The sequence below is a fragment of the Hyla sarda genome, chromosome 4, assembly GCF_029499605.1.
Source record: "Hyla sarda isolate aHylSar1 chromosome 4, aHylSar1.hap1, whole genome shotgun sequence".
Classification (NCBI taxonomy): Eukaryota; Metazoa; Chordata; class Amphibia; order Anura; family Hylidae; genus Hyla; species Hyla sarda.
In genome coordinates, this window is record NC_079192.1 from 379,681,019 (window position 1) to 379,699,725 (window position 18,707).

At 46.7% G+C, this 18,707-nt stretch overlaps 1 protein-coding gene and 1 long non-coding RNA gene across 8 annotated transcripts in view; one reads left to right on the top strand and one right to left on the bottom strand.

Annotated features, from left to right (window-relative positions):
* The window catches only part of SYNPO (synaptopodin), a 143,360-nt gene that overhangs the window by 105,066 nt on the left and 19,587 nt on the right, over positions 1–18,707 (top strand). For all 5 annotated transcript variants that reach the window (XM_056516899.1, XM_056516901.1, XM_056516898.1 and 2 more), the window contains one exon: positions 16,818–18,673. In XM_056516899.1, the coding sequence (XP_056372874.1) occupies positions 16,818–18,673 (1,856 nt within the window). The remainder of the gene's footprint in view (positions 1–16,817; positions 18,674–18,707) is intronic.
* The window catches only part of LOC130267329 (uncharacterized), a 100,623-nt gene that overhangs the window by 75,585 nt on the left and 6,331 nt on the right, over positions 1–18,707 (bottom strand). The window lies entirely within an intron of this gene.

Genomic DNA, 18,707 nt, shown 5'->3' on the forward strand with positions numbered 1-18,707 from the left:
TATTTAACATACATTTTTTTCCCCATAGTTTTTTCAAGCCCACAAGCATGCTGAGCTTTGAAACAACAACAAAAGTCTTTCATGCAACGTAGAAAGGAGAAAAACCAGCGCACTCACCAAAACAGGTGTACTTCATCTTAATGTATCTTTATTGTAGAAAACCACAGACGTGGCACTATGTGCCGGACACAGGTACAAGCGTGCGGGGGGACGACAAGTACAGCGATGCTCTCGGGCTAGCGGGTCCGCCTCGCGTTTACTCGCGCTTCGCAAGGCCCCTATAGGGGCCTTGCGAAGCGCGAGTAAGCGTGAGGCGGACCCTATAGGGGCCTTGCGAAGCACGAGTAAGCGCGAGGAGGAACCCTATAGGGGCCTTGCGAAGCACGAGTAAGCGCGAGGCGGACCCTATAGGGGCCTTGCGAAGCGTGAGTAAGCGCGAGGAGGAATCCTATAGGGGCCTTGCGAAGCACGAGTAAGCGCGAGGCGGACCCTATAGGGGCCTTGCGAAGCGCGAGTAAGCACGAGGCGGACCCTATAGGGGCCTTGCGAAGCACGAGTAAGCGCGAGGCGGACCCTATAGGGGCCTTGCGAAGCGCGAGTAAGCACGAGGCGGACCCTATAGGGGCCTTGCGAAGCACGAGTAAGCGCGAGGCGGACCCTATAGGGACCTTGCGAAGCACGAGTAAGCACGAGGCGGACCCAATAGGGGCCTTAAGAAGCACGAGTAAGCGCGAGGCGGACCCTATAGGGGCCTTGCGAAGCGCGAGTAAGCGCGGGGCGGACCCTATAGGGGCCTTGCGAAGCGCGAGTAAGCACGAGGCGGACCCTATAGGGGCCTTGCGAGGTGCGAGTAAGCACGAGACGGACCCTATAGGGGCCTTGGGAAGTGCGAGTAAGCACGAGGCGGACCCGCTAGCCCAAGAGCATCTCTGTACTTGTCCCCCCCCCCGCACGCTTGTACCTGTGTCCGGCACATAGTGCCACGTCTGTGGTTTTCTACAATAAAGATACATGAAGACGAAGTACACCTGTTGTGGTGAGTGCGCTGGTTTTTCTTCTTTCTACGTTGCATTATATCCTGGATCTTTACATTGGCTAGCACCGCCCTGGACTTATATACACACAGGACACGCTGCAGCACTAATCACCGCTAGTGGACAATAGGGGAGTATTTGCACCACAATTGAGTAGCAGTGCCTGACTATATTCTCTTTGGATTGTAACAAAGTCTTTAATACGACTAAAAATAAAGATGGCTCCCCCCATTGTTAGAAAGCAGCAGGCACACTGTAATGATTTGTATAGTCCTAAGTTAGAATGTCAGCTGTAAAACCCCAGTAATACCCTTCTATTATTGTAAGCGGCTGCAACTACCGGTGTCTCCGACCCGCCCTTTTATCATCCAGCAAATTGGAGGATTTGGATAGCAATGTCGGCCATGTTTGTTACGGGCCAAGCTTCCCAATTCTGTTTTTCTTCACTCACTCTCTCTACTCACACATGCAGCCAATAAAAATACATTGTTCTTGGCCACGACAAAAAGGAAGAGAGACGGATATCGAATTAAAATTGTTTGTCTCAAAAGTAACATAAAATACAGTATTTTACATTCCTTGCGGTAGCGCTGGATATTCAGCTACATTTCTGAGGTAAAACAGCTCTGAAGCAAAGCAAGTTGTTGTCACGATGCCGGCTGGCAGGTGGTGGATCCTCTGTGCCAGAGAGGGATTGGCGTGGACCGTGCTAGAGGATCGGTTCTAAGTCACTACTGGTTTTCACCAGAGCCCGCCGCAAAGCGGGATGGTCTTGCTGCGGCGGTAGTGACCAGGTCGTATCCCCTAGCAACGGCTCAACCTCTCTGGCTGCTGAAGATAGGCGCGGTACAAGGGAGTAGACAGAAGCAAGGTCGGACGTAGCAGAAGGTCGGGGCAGGCAGCAAGGATCGTAGTCAGGGGCAACGGCAGAAGGTCTGGAATCACAGGCAAGGAACACACAAGGAACGCTTTCACTGGCACTAGGGCAACAAGATCCGGCGAGGGAGTGAAGGGGAAGTGAGGTGATATAGGGAAGTGCACAGGTGTAAACACTAATTGGAACCACTGCACCAATCAGCGGTGCAGTGGCCCTTTAAATCGCAAAGACCCGGCGCGCGCGCGCCCTAGGGAGCGGGGCCGCGCGCGCCGGGACAGAACTGACGGGGAGCGAGTAAGGTACGGGAGCCGGGGTGCGCATCGCGAGCGGGCGCTACCCGCATCGCGAATCGCATCCCGGCCGGAGGTGGTAACGCAGCGCCCCGGGTCCGTGGAACCGACCGGGGCGCTGCAGTGAGGGAAGTGTAGCGAGCGCTCCGGGGAGGAGCGGGGACCCGGAGCGCTCGGCGTAACAGTACCCCCCCCCTTGGGTCTCCCCCTCTTCTTGGGGCCTGAGAACCTGAGGATCAGACTTTTGTCCAGGATATTGTCCTCAGGTTCCCAGGACCTCTCTTCTGGACCACAACCCTCCCAATCCACTAAAAAAAAAGTTCTTCCCCTGACCTTTTTAGAGGCCAAGATCTCTTTGACAGAGAAGATGTCCGAGGAGCCGGAAACAGGAGTGGGAGGAACAGATTTAGGAGAAAAACGGTTGAGGATGAGAGGTTTAAGAAGAGAGACGTGAAAGGCATTAGGGATACGAAGAGAAGGAGGAAGAAGAAGTTTGTAAGAGACAGGATTAATTTGACACAAAACTTTAAAAGGACCAAGATAGCGTGGTCCCAACTTATAGCTCGGGACACGGAAACGGACATATTTAGCGGAGAGCCATACCTTGTCTCCAGGGGAAAAAATGGGAGGAGCTCTTCTTTTCTTATCTGCGAATCTCTTCATGCGAGAAGAAGCCTGTAAGAGAGAATTTTGGGTCTCTTTCCATATGGTGGAAAGATCACGAGAAATTTCATCCACAGCGGGCAGACCAGAGGGCAAGGGGGTAGGGAGGGGGGGAAGAGGGTGACGGCCGTACACCACGAAAAACGGAGATTTGGAGGAAGATTCAGAGATTCTGAAATTATACGAGAATTCGGCCCAAGGTAGAAGATCTGCCCAGTCATCCTGGCGGGAGGAAACAAAATGTCGCAAATAGTCACCCAAGATCTGGTTAATTCTCTCTACTTGTCCATTGGATTGAGGATGGTATGCAGAAGAAAAATTTAATTTAATCTTGAGTTGTTTACAGAGAGCCCTCCAGAATTTAGACACAAATTGGACGCCTCTATCCGAGACGATCTGTGTAGGCAACCCGTGAAGACGAAAAATGTGTACAAAAAATTGTTTAGCCAACTGAGGCGCTGAAGGAAGACCAGGAAGAGGGATGAAATGTGCCATTTTGGAGAATCGATCAACGACCACCCAAATAACAGTGTTGCCATGGGATGGGGGTAAGTCAGTAATAAAATCCATACCAATCAGAGACCAAGGTTGTTCGGGGACAGGTAGAGGATGAAGAAAACCAGCGGGCTTCTGGCGAGGAGTCTTATCCCGGGCACAGATAGTGCAGGCTCGCACAAAGTCCACCACATCAGTCTCTAGAGTCGGCCACCAATAGAAGCGAGAGATGAGTTGCACAGATTTCTTGATGCCCGCATGACCTGCGAGATGGGAGGAGTGACCCCATTTGAGGATCCCAAGGCGTTGGCGTGGAGAAACAAAGGTCTTTCCTGGAGGAGTTTGCCTGATGGAGGCTGGAGAAGTGGAAATCAGGCAGTCAGGAGGAATAATGTGTTGAGGAGAGAGTTCAATTTCAGAGGCATCTGAGGAACGAGAGAGAGCATCGGCCCTAATGTTCTTATCAGCAGGCCGAAAGTGAATTTCAAAATTAAATCGGGCAAAGAACAGAGACCACCTGGCCTGACGAGGATTCAGCCGTTGGGCAGACTGGAGGTAGGAGAGGTTCTTGTGATCGGTGTAAATAATAACTGGAAATCTTGATCCCTCCAGCAGATGCCTCCATTCCTCAAGTGCTAATTTAATGGCTAGAAGCTCTTGATCCCCGATGGAGTAGTTCCTCTCCGCCGGAGAGAAGGTCCTGGAAAAAAAACCACAAGTAACAGCATGCCCGGAAGAGTTTTTTTGTAGAAGGACAGCTCCAGCTCCCACTGAGGAGGCATCAACCTCCAATAGGAAGGGTTTAGATGGGTCAGGTCTGGAGAGCACGGGAGCCGAAGAAAAGGCAGACTTGAGTCGTTTAAAGGCGTCTTCCGCTTGAGGAGGCCAAGACTTGGGATCGGCATTTTTTTTTGTTAAAGCCACAATAGGAGCCACAATGGTAGAAAAATGTGGAATAAATTGCCTGTAATAATTGGCGAACCCCAAAAAACGTTGGATGGCACGGAGTCCGGAGGGGCGTGGCCAATCTAAGACGGCAGAGAGTTTATCTGGGTCCATTTGTAGTCCCTGGCCAGAGACCAAGTATCCTAGAAAAGGAAGAGATTGGCATTCAAACAGACATTTCTCTATTTTGGCATAGAGTTGATTATCACGAAGTCTCTGAAGAACCATACGGACATGCTGGCGGTGTTCTTCAAGATTGGCAGAAAAAATCAGGATATCGTCCAGATATACAACAACACAGGAGTATAGGAGATCACGAAAAATTTCATTAACAAAGTCTTGGAAGACGGCAGGGGCGTTGCATAGACCAAAGGGCATGACCAGATACTCAAAGTGTCCATCTCTGGTGTTAAATGCCGTTTTCCATTCATCCCCCTCTCTGATGCGGATGAGATTATAAGCACCTCTTAAGTCCAGTTTGGTAAAAATATGGGCACCTTGGAGACGATCAAAGAGTTCAGAGATGAGGGGTAGGGGGTAGCGGTTCTTAACCGTGATTTTATTAAGACCGCGGTAGTCAATGCAAGGACGTAGAGAGCCATCTTTTTTGGACACAAAGAAAAATCCGGCTCCGGCAGGAGAGGAGGATTTACGGATAAAGCCCTTTTTTAAATTTTCTTGGACGTATTCAGACATGGCAAGAGTCTCTGGGACGGACAGAGGATAGATTCTGCCCCGGGGTGGAGTAGTGCCCGGGAGGAGGTCAATGGGACAATCATAAGGCCTGTGAGGAGGTAGAGTCTCAGCTTGTTTTTTGCAAAAAACGTCCGCAAAGTCCATATAGGCCTTAGGGAGACCGGTTACATGAGGAAGCACAGGGACACGGCAAGGTTTACTGGGAACCGGTTTTAAGCAGTCCTTGGAACAAGAGGGCCCCCAACTCTTGATCTCCCCAGTGGACCAATCCAGGATTGGGGAATGGAGTTGAAGCCAGGGAAGTCCAAGAAGGATTTCAGAAGTGCAATTGGGGAGGACCAACAGTTCAATCCTCTCGTGATGAGATCCGATGCACATTAGAAGGGGCTCCGTGCGGAAACGTATAGTACAGTCCAATCTTTCATTGTTTACACAATTGATGTAGAGGGGTCTGGCGAGACTGGTCACCGGGATGTTGAACCTGTTGACGAGAGAGGCTAAGATAAAATTTCCTGCAGATCCAGAGTCCAAGAAGGCCACAGCAGAGAAGGAGAAGGCAGAGGCAGACATCCGCACAGGCACAGTAAGACGTGGAGAAGCAGAGTAGACATCAAGGACTGTCTCTCCTTTGTGCGGAGTCAGCGGACGTCTTTCCAGGCGGGGAGGACGGATAGGACAATCCTTCAGGAAGTGTTCGGTACTAGCACAGTACAGGCAGAGATTCTCCATGCGGCGTCGTGTCCTCTCTTGGGGTGTCAGGCGAGACCGGTCGACCTGCATAGCCTCCACGGCGGGAGGCACAGGAACAGATTGCAGGGGACCAGAGGAGAGAGGAGCCGGGGAGAAGAAACGCCTCGTGCGAACAGAGTCCATATCCTGGCGGAGCTCCTGACGCCGTTCGGAAAAACGCATGTCAATGCGAGTGGCAAGATGGATGAGTTCATGTAGGTTAGCAGGGATTTCTCGTGCGGCCAGAACATCTTTAATGTTGCTGGATAGGCCTTTTTTAAAGGTCGCGCAGAGTGCCTCATTATTCCAGGATAATTCTGAAGCAAGGGTACGGAACTGTACGGCATACTCGCCAACGGAAGAATTACCCTGGACCAGGTTCAACAGGGCAGTCTCAGCAGAAGAGGCTCGGGCAGGTTCCTCAAAGACACTTCGAATTTCCGAGAAGAAGGAGTGTACAGAGGCAGTGACGGGGTCATTGCGGTCCCAGAGCGGTGTGGCCCAAGCCAGGGCTTTTCCAGACAGCAGGCTGACTACGAAAGCCACCTTAGACCTTTCAGTGGGGAACTGGTCCGACATCATCTCCAAGTGTAATGAACATTGGGAAAGAAAGCCACGGCAAAACTTAGAGTCCCCATCAAATTTATCCGGCAAGGATAGTCGTATTCCAGAAGCGGCCACTCGCTGCGGAGGAGGTACAGGAGCTGGCGGAGGAGATGATTGCTGGAGCTGTGGTAGTAACTGTTGTAGCATAACAGTCAGTTGAGACAGCTGTTGGCCTTGTTGCGCAATCTGTTGTGACTGCTGGGCGACCACCGTGGTGAGGTCAGCGACAACTGGCAGAGGAACTTCAGCGGGATCCATGGCCGGATCTACTGTCACGATGCCGGCTGGCAGGTGGTGGATCCTCTGTGCCAGAGAGGGATTGGCGTGGACCGTGCTAGAGGATCGGTTCTAAGTCACTACTGGTTTTCACCAGAGCCCGCCGCAAAGCGGGATGGTCTTGCTGCGGCGGTAGTGACCAGGTCGTATCCCCTAGCAACGGCTCAACCTCTCTGGCTGCTGAAGATAGGCGCGGTACAAGGGAGTAGACAGAAGCAAGGTCGGACGTAGCAGAAGGTCGGGGCAGGCAGCAAGGATCGTAGTCAGGGGCAACGGCAGAAGGTCTGGAATCACAGGCAAGGAACACACAAGGAACGCTTTCACTGGCACTAGGGCAACAAGATCCGGCGAGGGAGTGAAGGGGAAGTGAGGTGATATAGGGAAGTGCACAGGTGTAAACACTAATTGGAACCACTGCACCAATCAGCGGTGCAGTGGCCCTTTAAATCGCAAAGACCCGGCGCGCGCGCGCCCTAGGGAGCGGGGCCGCGCGCGCCGGGACAGAACTGACGGGGAGCGAGTAAGGTACGGGAGCCGGGGTGCGCATCGCGAGCGGGCGCTACCCGCATCGCGAATCGCATCCCGGCCGGAGGTGGTAACGCAGCGCCCCGGGTCCGTGGAACCGACCGGGGCGCTGCAGTGAGGGAAGTGTAGCGAGCGCTCCGGGGAGGAGCGGGGACCCGGAGCGCTCGGCGTAACAGTTGTCTTCTGATGCTCCTCAGATCTTGGTTTTGTTAAATCATAGGGTCAGTGAGTTGAAAATGTTTTTTTTTCCTTTATTTTATCCAAACGGGTCATCATATTAAAAATAAATAAATGAATGAATTGATGATCTATTAGGGAACCTGGACTTTAAGGAGTTATCTTGCCCTATAAAATTGATGGCCTTTCCTTAGGACCCCTGTTGGTCTAATATTTATCCTGAGGACAGGTCATGTTGGGTCCTCCAAGGAATAACATGAACCCTTCATTGATATGAATTTAAAATGTGTAATGCTTCTTTACACCAGTGGTGGCACTGCAGGGAGATTGAACATTTGCTGCCAGATTACCTCACAGATTAAAGCTGATCATATGTGGTCCTAGCTTTGGGACATCCTAGCTTTGATCACTTTATCGTTGGTGAACACTTCTAACAAAAAGGAACTGTCCAAAGTGAAGGACTCTTCAAAAAAAAAAAAAAAAAGGTCTCTCCAGTAAATGTAATGGGGTTATCACAAGATTAAACGTTATCCTCTGTCCACAGGAGAGGGGATATGTAGACGATCAACCACAGGAATCCTCACCGATTAGGAGAATGGAGGCCAATTGTCCCTCGGGTAAATGGGCCGCTGTGTACATGCTTGGCCACTGCTTCATTCATTGGCTATGGAGGTTCAGTGCAATAGAGAATGAATGTAGTGATGGCCAAGGATATATGTTGGTACTCTGGTCATTGGGAGGATAGGTGACCTCTGTTCTCATTTATTGGTTGGTATAACATGGGGTCCTCTTTACAGTTCTTCCCTTGTATGGCAGCTCTTGCCACTTGACTGTGCATGGTACCACAGGGCAGCCCCATTAATATAGGGCTGACTACAGTCCTCTGCATAGCCATAGGCTGGGAATTTCACCAAGTGGACGCACCACTACCCCAGCACAGCATCTCCTTCACTCTCACAATTGCTGGGGGTCCCAGAGGTCAGACACCCACTGATCATACATTGCATATTTTAGCAATATGAGATGGGCATACTAATTTAGATTGTATTTAAAGGGGTACTCCGCCCCTAGACATCTTATCCTCTATCCAAAGAATAGGGGATAAGATGTCTGATCACAGGGGTCCCCAGCTGGACCCTGTGTTCATTTAGAGCGTCGGGTGCAGCGCCGGAGGCTCGTGACGTCACGTCCCCTCCCATAGACTAGCAGTGAGGGCCTATGAGCCTATGCAACGCCAGTCATCTGGCACGGCGTGAAGTTCGCTCAGTTCATCGGATGCCTGGGATGCCGCAGCTGAGATCGCGGGGGTCACCAGTGGCAGGACCCCCGCGATCAGACATCTTATCCCATATGCTTTGGATAGGGGCGGAGTACCATTTTAAGAGCTAAGAGCTGAAAAATCCTTTATGATTCATTAATCAGATCCAGGTTAAATACCAACCAGTGGTGCCATGATGCACGATGTGGACAGATTCATATAAACAACCTATGCAATTACAGTGACAATAACCAGCAATGTCTTGTACATGTGATATTACATTAAAGGTTACCAAGACACAGTAAAACAATATTGCACATTTTTACAGCCGACCTGTTTACCCAGCATTCCCGGCGCATATGTTCACACATGGTGCCAATTAAGCATCAGAATAAACCAGCCTGAAAATAGCTCCATATTCCAAGAAACACACTTCCAGGCCGCCAGTGGAAATGTCAGCTCAGTCTACGAAGAGTGGAGTAAAAGTGTCACTTTATAAATTTAGCTTTAGTTAACTTTGGAAATATCTTGGAAAAATCCAAACTTCATATAATTCTTCACGTTTTATGTCCGGCACAGAACCGTGAGGCAAATTAGAAGCTGCTGTGAAGGAAATTACTTGATGTCTACCAATAAGTCTTAAAGGGAACGCTCACCCAAAATTTGAATTTTGCATACGTTTTCCACAAATTCATCAGTTGCCTTTCCTACGCCATTGTCCACATTTGCACTATGGGTGTAGGATTAGGGTTTTTATATCTCTATCAGGCTGGAATCCCACATGCAGTTTTTATGGCCGTTTGGGCCAAAGCCAGTTTAAAAAACATGGGAAATAGGATATACTTCTCCTTCCTGCTTGATGTACTTTGGGCTTTGACTCATCAATAACTTCACCTTTACCCAGAGCACAAACTGCATGTATGTTTCCAATCGTATGGGGGTGCAGGGACTGTATACTTAGTATACTTTATGATCCTGAAGTGCAAGCCCGCTAGCCACGTCACGGCCACCTGTAAGTAGGGGGTCCCTAACATCCCTAGCATAAAATGGTGCCGCACTGAGCAGCGACCACCACCACGGCAACACCAGTGCCCACAGGGGGAACGACCCACTGGCAGAGCAAACCCAGTGCCAGTCCCTGGGCCGCGCCTCCCCACAGACACGGCGCCACGGCAGCAATGGATGCTGCACAGTGCAGCACCAGAATGAACAGGTCACCAAGCTCACTTACCATGTGCTTCCAGTCAAAGACAAAGAATGGGGCCCTATGCAGCTTCCTGCCAATTGATATAGGCCTGATCTGAGGAGGAGGAGGGGCAGAGTGCTGACCAAGTAAAAACAAACAAAGAAGGGGATAGAAAACACAATGTATATTCAAATAGAGAAAAAAAAAAGACATGGTCGCACATCTACAACATAAAAAAAATGAGAAAGCAAATATACTATGTTTATTATCCTGGATGAGGTCCTGATGTTGGATTATGGTGCAATTTTAGCGAAACTTCTTCAGTCTTGGTGATATTATGACTGCTGCAGGAGGACTGATTCCTTTCTAGAATCGTATATGGGGGCAACTAAGTTACAACTTTTACAGAAGGCCAAAAGAGTTCATCACTTTAGCACCTGGTTTATACTGGAACCGTAGTTCGGAAAATACAACTTATGGTGCAGATTGTACACCAGATTCTAGGTGAATATACCGTATTTATCGCCGTATAAGACGCACTTTTTCTTCCCCAAAACTGGGGGGGAAAATTCGGTGCATCTTATGCGGCGACTACACCCCTATCGCGGCGGTCCCTGCGGCCATCAACGGCCGGGACCCGCGGCTAATACAGGACATCACCGATCGCGGTGATGCCCTGTATTAACCCTTCAGACGCGGCGATCAAAGCTGACTGCCGCGTCTGAAGGGAAAGTGACACTAACCCGGCTGTTCAGTCAGGCTGTTCGGGACCGCCGCGATTTCACAGCGACGGTCCCGAACAGCCTGACTGAATAGCCGGGTTAGTGCTTACAGGACACCGGGAGGGACCTTACCTGCCTCCTCGGTGTCTTCTCCGTTCAGGGATCCCCTGTATGGCCGGCGCTCTCCTTCCTCGTCGTCGCGTACGTGCGTTGGCGTGCGTAACGACGTGATGGCGGTGACGGAGAGCGAGGATACCCGGCCGGCAGCAGAGACGTTCCGGAGCGACGGGGACGCGGCGACAGCGATGGAGCGACATCCAGGGCAGCGGTGATGGGTCCGGAGCGGCGGGGACACGTGAGTATTACCTCCTATGCCGTGGTCTTCAATCTGCGGACCTCCAGATGTTGCAAAACTACAACTCCCAGGATGCCCGGACAGCCAACTGCTGTCCGGGCATGCTGCGAGTTGTGGTTTTGTAACATCTGGAGGTCCGCAGGTTGAAGACCACTATTGGGTTCAAAATCTTAATTTTTTTAGATTTTGCACCTATAAATTGGGTGCGTCTTATACGCCGGTGCGTCCTATAGGGTGAAAAATACGGTAGTTATGGGGCTTTGCTTGCCACATACCTTTCTGAAGTAGGCTTGCCACCTTTCTGGCAAAAAAACGGCCATGCTAATTTGCATAATCAATTACCGGTATATATGCGTAACATCACAGGATACACATATGCGGGGGAGATTTTGTCCTATTCTGACCCCTATAACCTTCATATTTCTCCTTATATGGGCCTGTATGAGGGCTCATTTTTTGCGCCCCTGATCTGCTGTTTGGAACAGTACCATTTTTGTTTTGATTCTGACTTTTTGATTGCTTTTTTTTTTATTAAATTCGGGAGTTACTAACTACAACTCCCAGCATGCCCTGATACAGCCTGTGGCTCAGCAGCTGCCCCAAACAAAAACTACAACTCCCAGCATGTTGGATTATATAGTAGTATATAGTATAGGTCAGTGTTTCCCAACCAGGGGAACTACAACTCCCAGAGTTGGCTGTCCGGGCATGCTGGGAGTTGTAGTTTTGTAACAGCTGGAGGCTCTCTGGCTGGGAAACACTGGTATAGTATATGGTGCAACATTCCAGGAGTTAGAGGAGTGGTTGGATAAATACCGGCCATTGCATTGCCAGTATTTTTAATATAAAAATACCTGCAGGGTGGCCAAAATACCGGCTGTGCCGGTAAAATACCTTCCAGGTGGCAACCCTATTCTGAAGATTTCTGCCATACTCTCAGGTTGCTTCTGAAGACTATGTTGGGCCATTACTCCTAAAGTGTAATTTCTATAGACTACATGGAAGGCAAGATGATTATAAAGGTCCTTGTTTCGTGGACACCCCAAAATTACATGTTATTGGCATGGAAACTACTGTGTATATTTTCAAACAGAGTCCAGACTAAAGCAGTGACCCTTAACCACAACCCTGTGATTAATTTAAGTTTGATCACTGGTTTCTCAGAAGACAATAGTGGCAACAGTGATCCCTCATACAGTAGAGATGGCATACTTGAGACATTTAACATGGGGGTAGGCAATAAATCTAGGCCAGAATGAAAAGTTCCAGAATGCTTAAATGGGTATTCCATGAAAAAAAAAAAAAAAAAAAGTTTTTTCATATCAACTGGCTCCAGAAAGTTAAACAGATTTGTAAATGACTTCTATTAAAAAAATCTTAATCCTTCCAGTACTTAGCAGCTGCTGAAGTCAAGTGGTTCTTTTCTGTCTGACAACTGTGCTCTTTGCTGACACGTCTCAGGAACTGTCCAGAATAGTAGCAAATCCCCATAGTAAACCTGTCCTGCTCTGGACAGTTGCTGAGACAGACAGAGGTGTCAGCAGAGAGCACTGTTGTCAGACATAAAAGAACAACTCGACTTCAGCAGCTGATAAGTACTGGTAGCAATAAGATTTTTTTAATAGAAGTAACTTACAAATCTGTTTAACTTTCTAGAGCCAGTTGATATATGAAAAAAAGTTTTTTTCATGGAATACCCCTTTAACCTGCCCTTACACTAAATTTCTTTGAAGTAGCAAGCTAAGTAGTAGTTCCACAGGAGGCGAAAATAGTTTCAGGGGTTCCCGAGCTGTAATAAGATCCGTAGAGCCCAGGGCCATGTTGCTCGTATATCTCAGCTTTGTGGATTACCTTCCAATATTAGACACCAATATTAAATTAACAAGCTAATATATAATTACCAAATAACGGGAGGGCACTTCTTACAATATAAATTTTACCAAGACTGTGGAAGACTGGCAGCAGGGAAGGAACACTTGGAACACTTGGAAGGAACATACTTATTGCATAGAAAATAATGATGGCGCACCCATTGGTCAAGGGTCTCGAGTTGTCCCAAACAAACATTTCCGAGAGAAATTTTTCAGATTACAAAAACAAGATTTATGCGATCATTGTGGCACATTCCCATAGAAGTCTGTCCTCACCGTTCTAATGATGTATGATTTACCATCAGGCACGGCTGTCTTCTTACATGCATTACTTTAGCTTTTAATTCTCCATCTCGGCCTCAATCGTTCTCTATCGCGCTTACAATCTGCTGGTAACTTCCTGAATAATTAGCCGTTCTCTGTTCCTATTCAGAACATATAGACGTCTAGTGGGCTGGAGATAATAGATGTATGTGGCACTTTTGTTGTATGTAGACATAGCTTCCTGTGCTCTGACGGATAACAATTTGGGTTTAGAAGTGCACTGATATGTCAACAGGAGTCAATTAGCCTATGTGAAAATGACAAGTATGCCATATTGTGCCCCATTAACTACATAACAATCCCATTAAAAAACAATTGCGCCATGTTCTATTGAACTGTGAGAATTGTGAAAATACGGCAACTGCATTTTTAGTTTTCATTGTAAGGTTCCTTGGGTTTTTTTTTTATCTTAGGAAACTATTGAGGATGTGTCACATGATTTCACAGTGACTTGTATATGCACACAAGCCATTAAGTGGCTCATGTTTTATAGTATAGTTTAGTTAACACTAATAATTTCTATAAGTCTATTACTGGTACTGTGCAATATATGTCCAAACTTTAATTGCGCAGGTTCGCATTGAAGGTATGGTAAATGGCAAAAGCATTGGGCACCATCTCTTGGCACAAGCTGAAATTGAAATTTTCTTAGGCACTTTGATACCAACTATTATACCTATAAGTTGAAGATTCTGAGCCCTAGTGCAAAACCTGTAACAGGGGCTCAAACTATAATGCTTAATTTATAGAACTTAATTAATATGGGAATGAGAGACCTTATGGGCCCTCTCAGGCTCCTTGGCCCAGGTGCAACTGCACCTTCTGCACCCCCTATAGTTACGCCCATGCCTTGTGCACAACATAGGACCAGTGTTCCCTCTATAGTGTCTGCTCTGATAAGGGAAGACTTAAAACATTGTTCTATTGAGGTCAATGGATCTGTAGGGGGAAACTGTAACTTTTAAAAATGTAGTTCAGCCACATCAGTCCAAAGGCTCTAAATGAAGTAGCAAAGTACAGGCTATTAAGTTATGACAACATGTTTAATGTGGTCAACCAGATGAAGGGTCCTGATCAGTCCTGATATGCTTTGTCATATCTTAGTAGAATTGAATTTGCCACTGCATGTAAGCCTTCTGGATTGATGTCAGCATAACAGCAGTAAGTGAATGGAAACTGCTACTCAACTAATGCACAAGTCTTTAGCATAGATCACCGCCACTTGTCTTTTATTACGTGTCCAAGAATTTAGTTGTATAAGTAAAAGACGTCATCTATAAAATGTCCCTGATTTACTCATAAGCACCTCGTAGCGTCATTTTTCAGTAGTTGGCATTTTTATTGTCAGTCAAGATCATATTTTGCAAATTACACCCACAATTATAATTTCTAACCCATAATTCCTTAGTTTTTATCAGTGGCATACATTAAGTAAAGAGGATAAAACCGGGTCTCTGTACTAGTAATCGTTCTTACTTTCATGCCCCTATTACCAGGCAGCCTGATATGTCTCTGGCAGGTTGGGTTTCCCCCTTTCTTTGGAAGAACAAAGAGTAGACAAAAGAGCACCCATGTAAACAAAGCAGCGTCAGTGAGATAAGAACGCTCTGGCCTTCAAGCTCACCAGACATAAAAGCCACAAACAAATAATATTATGTAAAATAATATATGTTTTGACTGTCCTGGCATTCCACTCATTCTTCATCTGCATTAGAATGCTTTTCTTAGTAGATGTCTGCTCCTATTTCTACCTTCTCGTAATGATGAAGAATGTGTTCTGAAAGCATTTAACTTTGTGTGAGCTGTAAACTCTATGACAATTTATTTCATTTTTTAGTTAAATAAAAAACATGACTACTTTATTCTAAATATAGTCCTAATCTTGTCCCTGAGTTTGTGTGTGGTATTGCAGCTTAGTTCCATTGAAATTAATAAAGACAAGTTGTTATACCACATACAACCTGTAGGATAGGAATGGTGCTGTTTTTGAAAAAAAGAAGCTATGTTTTTTTTTTATTCTGCAAAACCTTTTAATATTCTCCCAAAGGCGGACACAGACAGAAGAAAGCCTCTGTGCTCCTTGCTGTCCAATAGCTCATTCTAGTGCACCCCCTCATATTTCTCAAAAATTACTAGTAAGCATTAGCTATAAAATGTATCAGCTCAGGACCTTATATACAACGTAATAGGCAAAGGTAAAGCTTCTTGCTGCTTTCAAAGGTGGCCGTGGCCCCCTAACCAATTGGGCCGCTCCATCTACTTATACATTAGACTCCTAAAGCCGACACATGAACTCATTGTTTTCCTATAAAGGAAAAAGCTGTGCAGCATTTGCATGAATTCCAGCTTACAAGTGACCGGATGTTGCCATGTATTCCTAACCTAAATATATACAAAGCAGAAAACTTCGATACTGATACAATTCTATCCCAAGAGGAAAACAACAGTAATGTAGCTTTAGGGAATGTAGAGGTAGCAGTCATACCCAGGCCCTTGTGTTGTGAGGGGACTTAAAATCTCTCATCCATATAAGAATGCACCTTTTTTTATAAATGGCACATGGTAGGTGGGGGCTCTGTAATAGAGTCTGCATTGGGGCCTAAGAGGCTCTATTTATGCCTCTGGATGAGAAGCATGAGCAAATGTTGGGCCTTACATTTCCATTGTGGTGAAGCACGTGGAGGAGTAAAGCAGACCTATACGGAAAGACCAATAGTACTATTTAAACACCGATATAGTAGACATGTATCATGATGTATCAATGCAACAGTCAACAAACACCTCATCACAATCCTCAAATGAAATCTGCCAAAAAGATTTATGCTACCTGAACCCTAAACGGCATTAAATTTAGAAGGATCTCTTGATACTGCCAACTATTACTCCGAAATGCTGTAGGCTTGTTAGAGAAATACCTAGTGCATGGCCGAGTCATGTCATCGGGTGAAGTGTCTGTTAAACAATAATACTTAAATAGGGAGAAATCTTTTCTTATCAAGCCAAGTTGGCTGGGGATACCACCTTCCAGACGACTTACATGGTGACATAGGTAGGTCTTACACCATGTTGTTGTTTTTTTTTTTTTTTTTTGGAATGGCACAGCATTTTAGATTTAAACTTAGTAGTTAGTAATGCCTGTTAGAATTTTGTGCTACCCATGGTTTGGGCAGTGTAAATCGCCTGACAAACTCACTTTATGAGCACTTTTTAGCACCAAAATGTTGACAAATCCCAAAAGGTCTATAAGTGCCTACACAATTTAAAGGAGAAGTATCGTGGACAAAAATGTTTCCCGGAGCGTCTATATAGCTCTATGGGATAGCCAAAGATTGACAAACGGCTCTCCCATAGATCTATACGGAGGGGACATGGCAGCCCCCGCTTTGGGGCTGCCATGCCCCTCCATATAGCTCTATGGGACAGCTGTTCGTCAAAGTTCGGCTTTCTCATAGAGCTATATAGAGGGGGCGTGGTAGCCCCCGCTTCAGGCGGGGGTTGTGATGCGCTGTTGTGGAGGAAAGGCGGGGCTCCATTTAGGAGATCACGGGGGGGGGCAGAGCTCAGATCCCCAGCGATCTAAAACTTTTCCCCTATCCTGCAGATAAGGGATACGTTTTTGTCCACAATACTTCATCTTTAATATACCAAATAGTCTCTCACTAAATACAACTTGTGATTTCTTCAACATAGCCACTCTGTGATTCTATGTTACTTATTAACCTACCAATTCTTTAGTTTTGTTTTATTCTTAGTTACCTAAGTAACTGTATTGTCTTATTTTTCCACAGATATTCCAAGAAGCATCAGTCTCACAGAGAAAGAGTTGAGGGAAGCGCAATTGCTTAGTGACCACAATGCTTCCCAGCTAAGCCCTTCAGGAAATTGTTCAAGGGGAGCTCAGCTGTTTCACCGACGTCGGCAAAAACTAAAAGCTCTTGAGGAAAAGAAACTTGCACAACAACAGGCAGAAGCACAAAGGACCAAGCATGCCCCGCATGGTCCAAAGCTTTCTGATTTAAGAAAGACAGAACTTCAGTTTGGTTCTCGGAAACCCTCACGTTTTTACAGTATGGAAGAAACTTCAATAAACCATGAAAACACAAGTGCAACCGATGATATTTGGGCAGATGAGACCAAAGATACTGATTTCCCTCCTGTAGATAAACGGGCACCTTCACCAAGTGCTTCAGAGGAAGACCATCAAGGACCTCTTAGTGCATATCTTAAGGAAACTTTGAAAGTGTCAAACTCTAACACAAACGGTTTAGTTATTGAGAGTAGCCAAGAAATAGAACCTCCTGTTAAGAAAGAACAAAATGGCTCACCAAACACACAGTACTGTGAAGTTCATCTAACATTATCAAAACCAGTATCTGTAACTAACCGATCAGCTAAGCCTTTTGGAGGTCAATCATCTGCCAAGAGAAATGTGCCTTCTTCAGAAAAAGGTCCTACTATTGAGCTCCCACCTCCACCCACTTATGCAGAAACTTTATCGAGTCCTCCACCGGTCACACGTGTTCGGTCTCCACCTGCATACTCGGCTTTATATCCCATAGAGCCAGCACATACTACTCCTGTGCATGCCCCTGTGCAACAAGTGATTAACCATGGAGAACCAAGACTTACACCACAGCCAAAGACTGGTATTCTGGAATCAATATCTACACGGAAAGGACCTAAAAAGTCAATGTTCACATTTATTGAAAAGCCAAAGATGGCGCCCAATCCGGAACTCCTGTCAATGGTGCAAAATGCAGATGAAAGACGAAAACAGGTGCATGGAGATGTAGCGACTGAAGATGAGCCATTTGCTCTTGGAGCTGAAGCTTCAAATTTCCTAAATAAATCACCTAATGCTGCAGACAATGCTGACCAAGCTGATGCAATGCCCAATTGGTCATCCAGTTTAAAGTCTCCTGGTATAAGTCCAAAGCCACCACGTATGCCTGTGCAAGGCCTTTCCGAGGATAAAGGGAAAGGCGCAGAACTTTTTGCACGCAGACAGTCCAGAATGGAGCGTTTTGTGGTAGATAGCCCTGCACCAATAGATTCCATTCGATCTCCTTCTCCTACAATGTCTCTGCCGCCATCTTGGAAGTTTGGCTCAAAAACAACACCTCCTCCATTTACTCAGCAACCCAAGAACAACCAAAGATCTCCTAAGCTTCCTGCCTCTACACCTGTTACTAATACTGCCTCAGAGACCATGCAATCAAAAAAGGAACTTGAAATATCTAAACGCCAGCCATACAAACTCCAGTCTTCTTTGTTCATCCTGTCACCAGCTAAAGATCCTGTGAGCACCCTTCCCAAAGCTGCACCTCCACCAAAGCCCATGGTGCTTGAATCGCATCGATTCGCCAGACAAACATCATGCCCAACCTCCCCTGTGGTTCCTTCTCCTACTATGTATTCTCCATCTTATTTTCAGTCTATCCGATCACCTTCATCTGTCAATATATCACCATCCCCAGTGCCTGATACTCCTCCAAGCTATGGAAGAAGAACACCAACCAGCAATCTATCTCCAATATCTCCGGTTCCTTTCTCAAATATGACAGTATCGTCACCTCGAAACAAGACTGTAATACAAGCTCCCCGGCCAACATTTTCTGCCAAAAATGCAGGCTTGGAATCACAGGTGTGGAAACCTTCTCCATATTACAAATAATGTT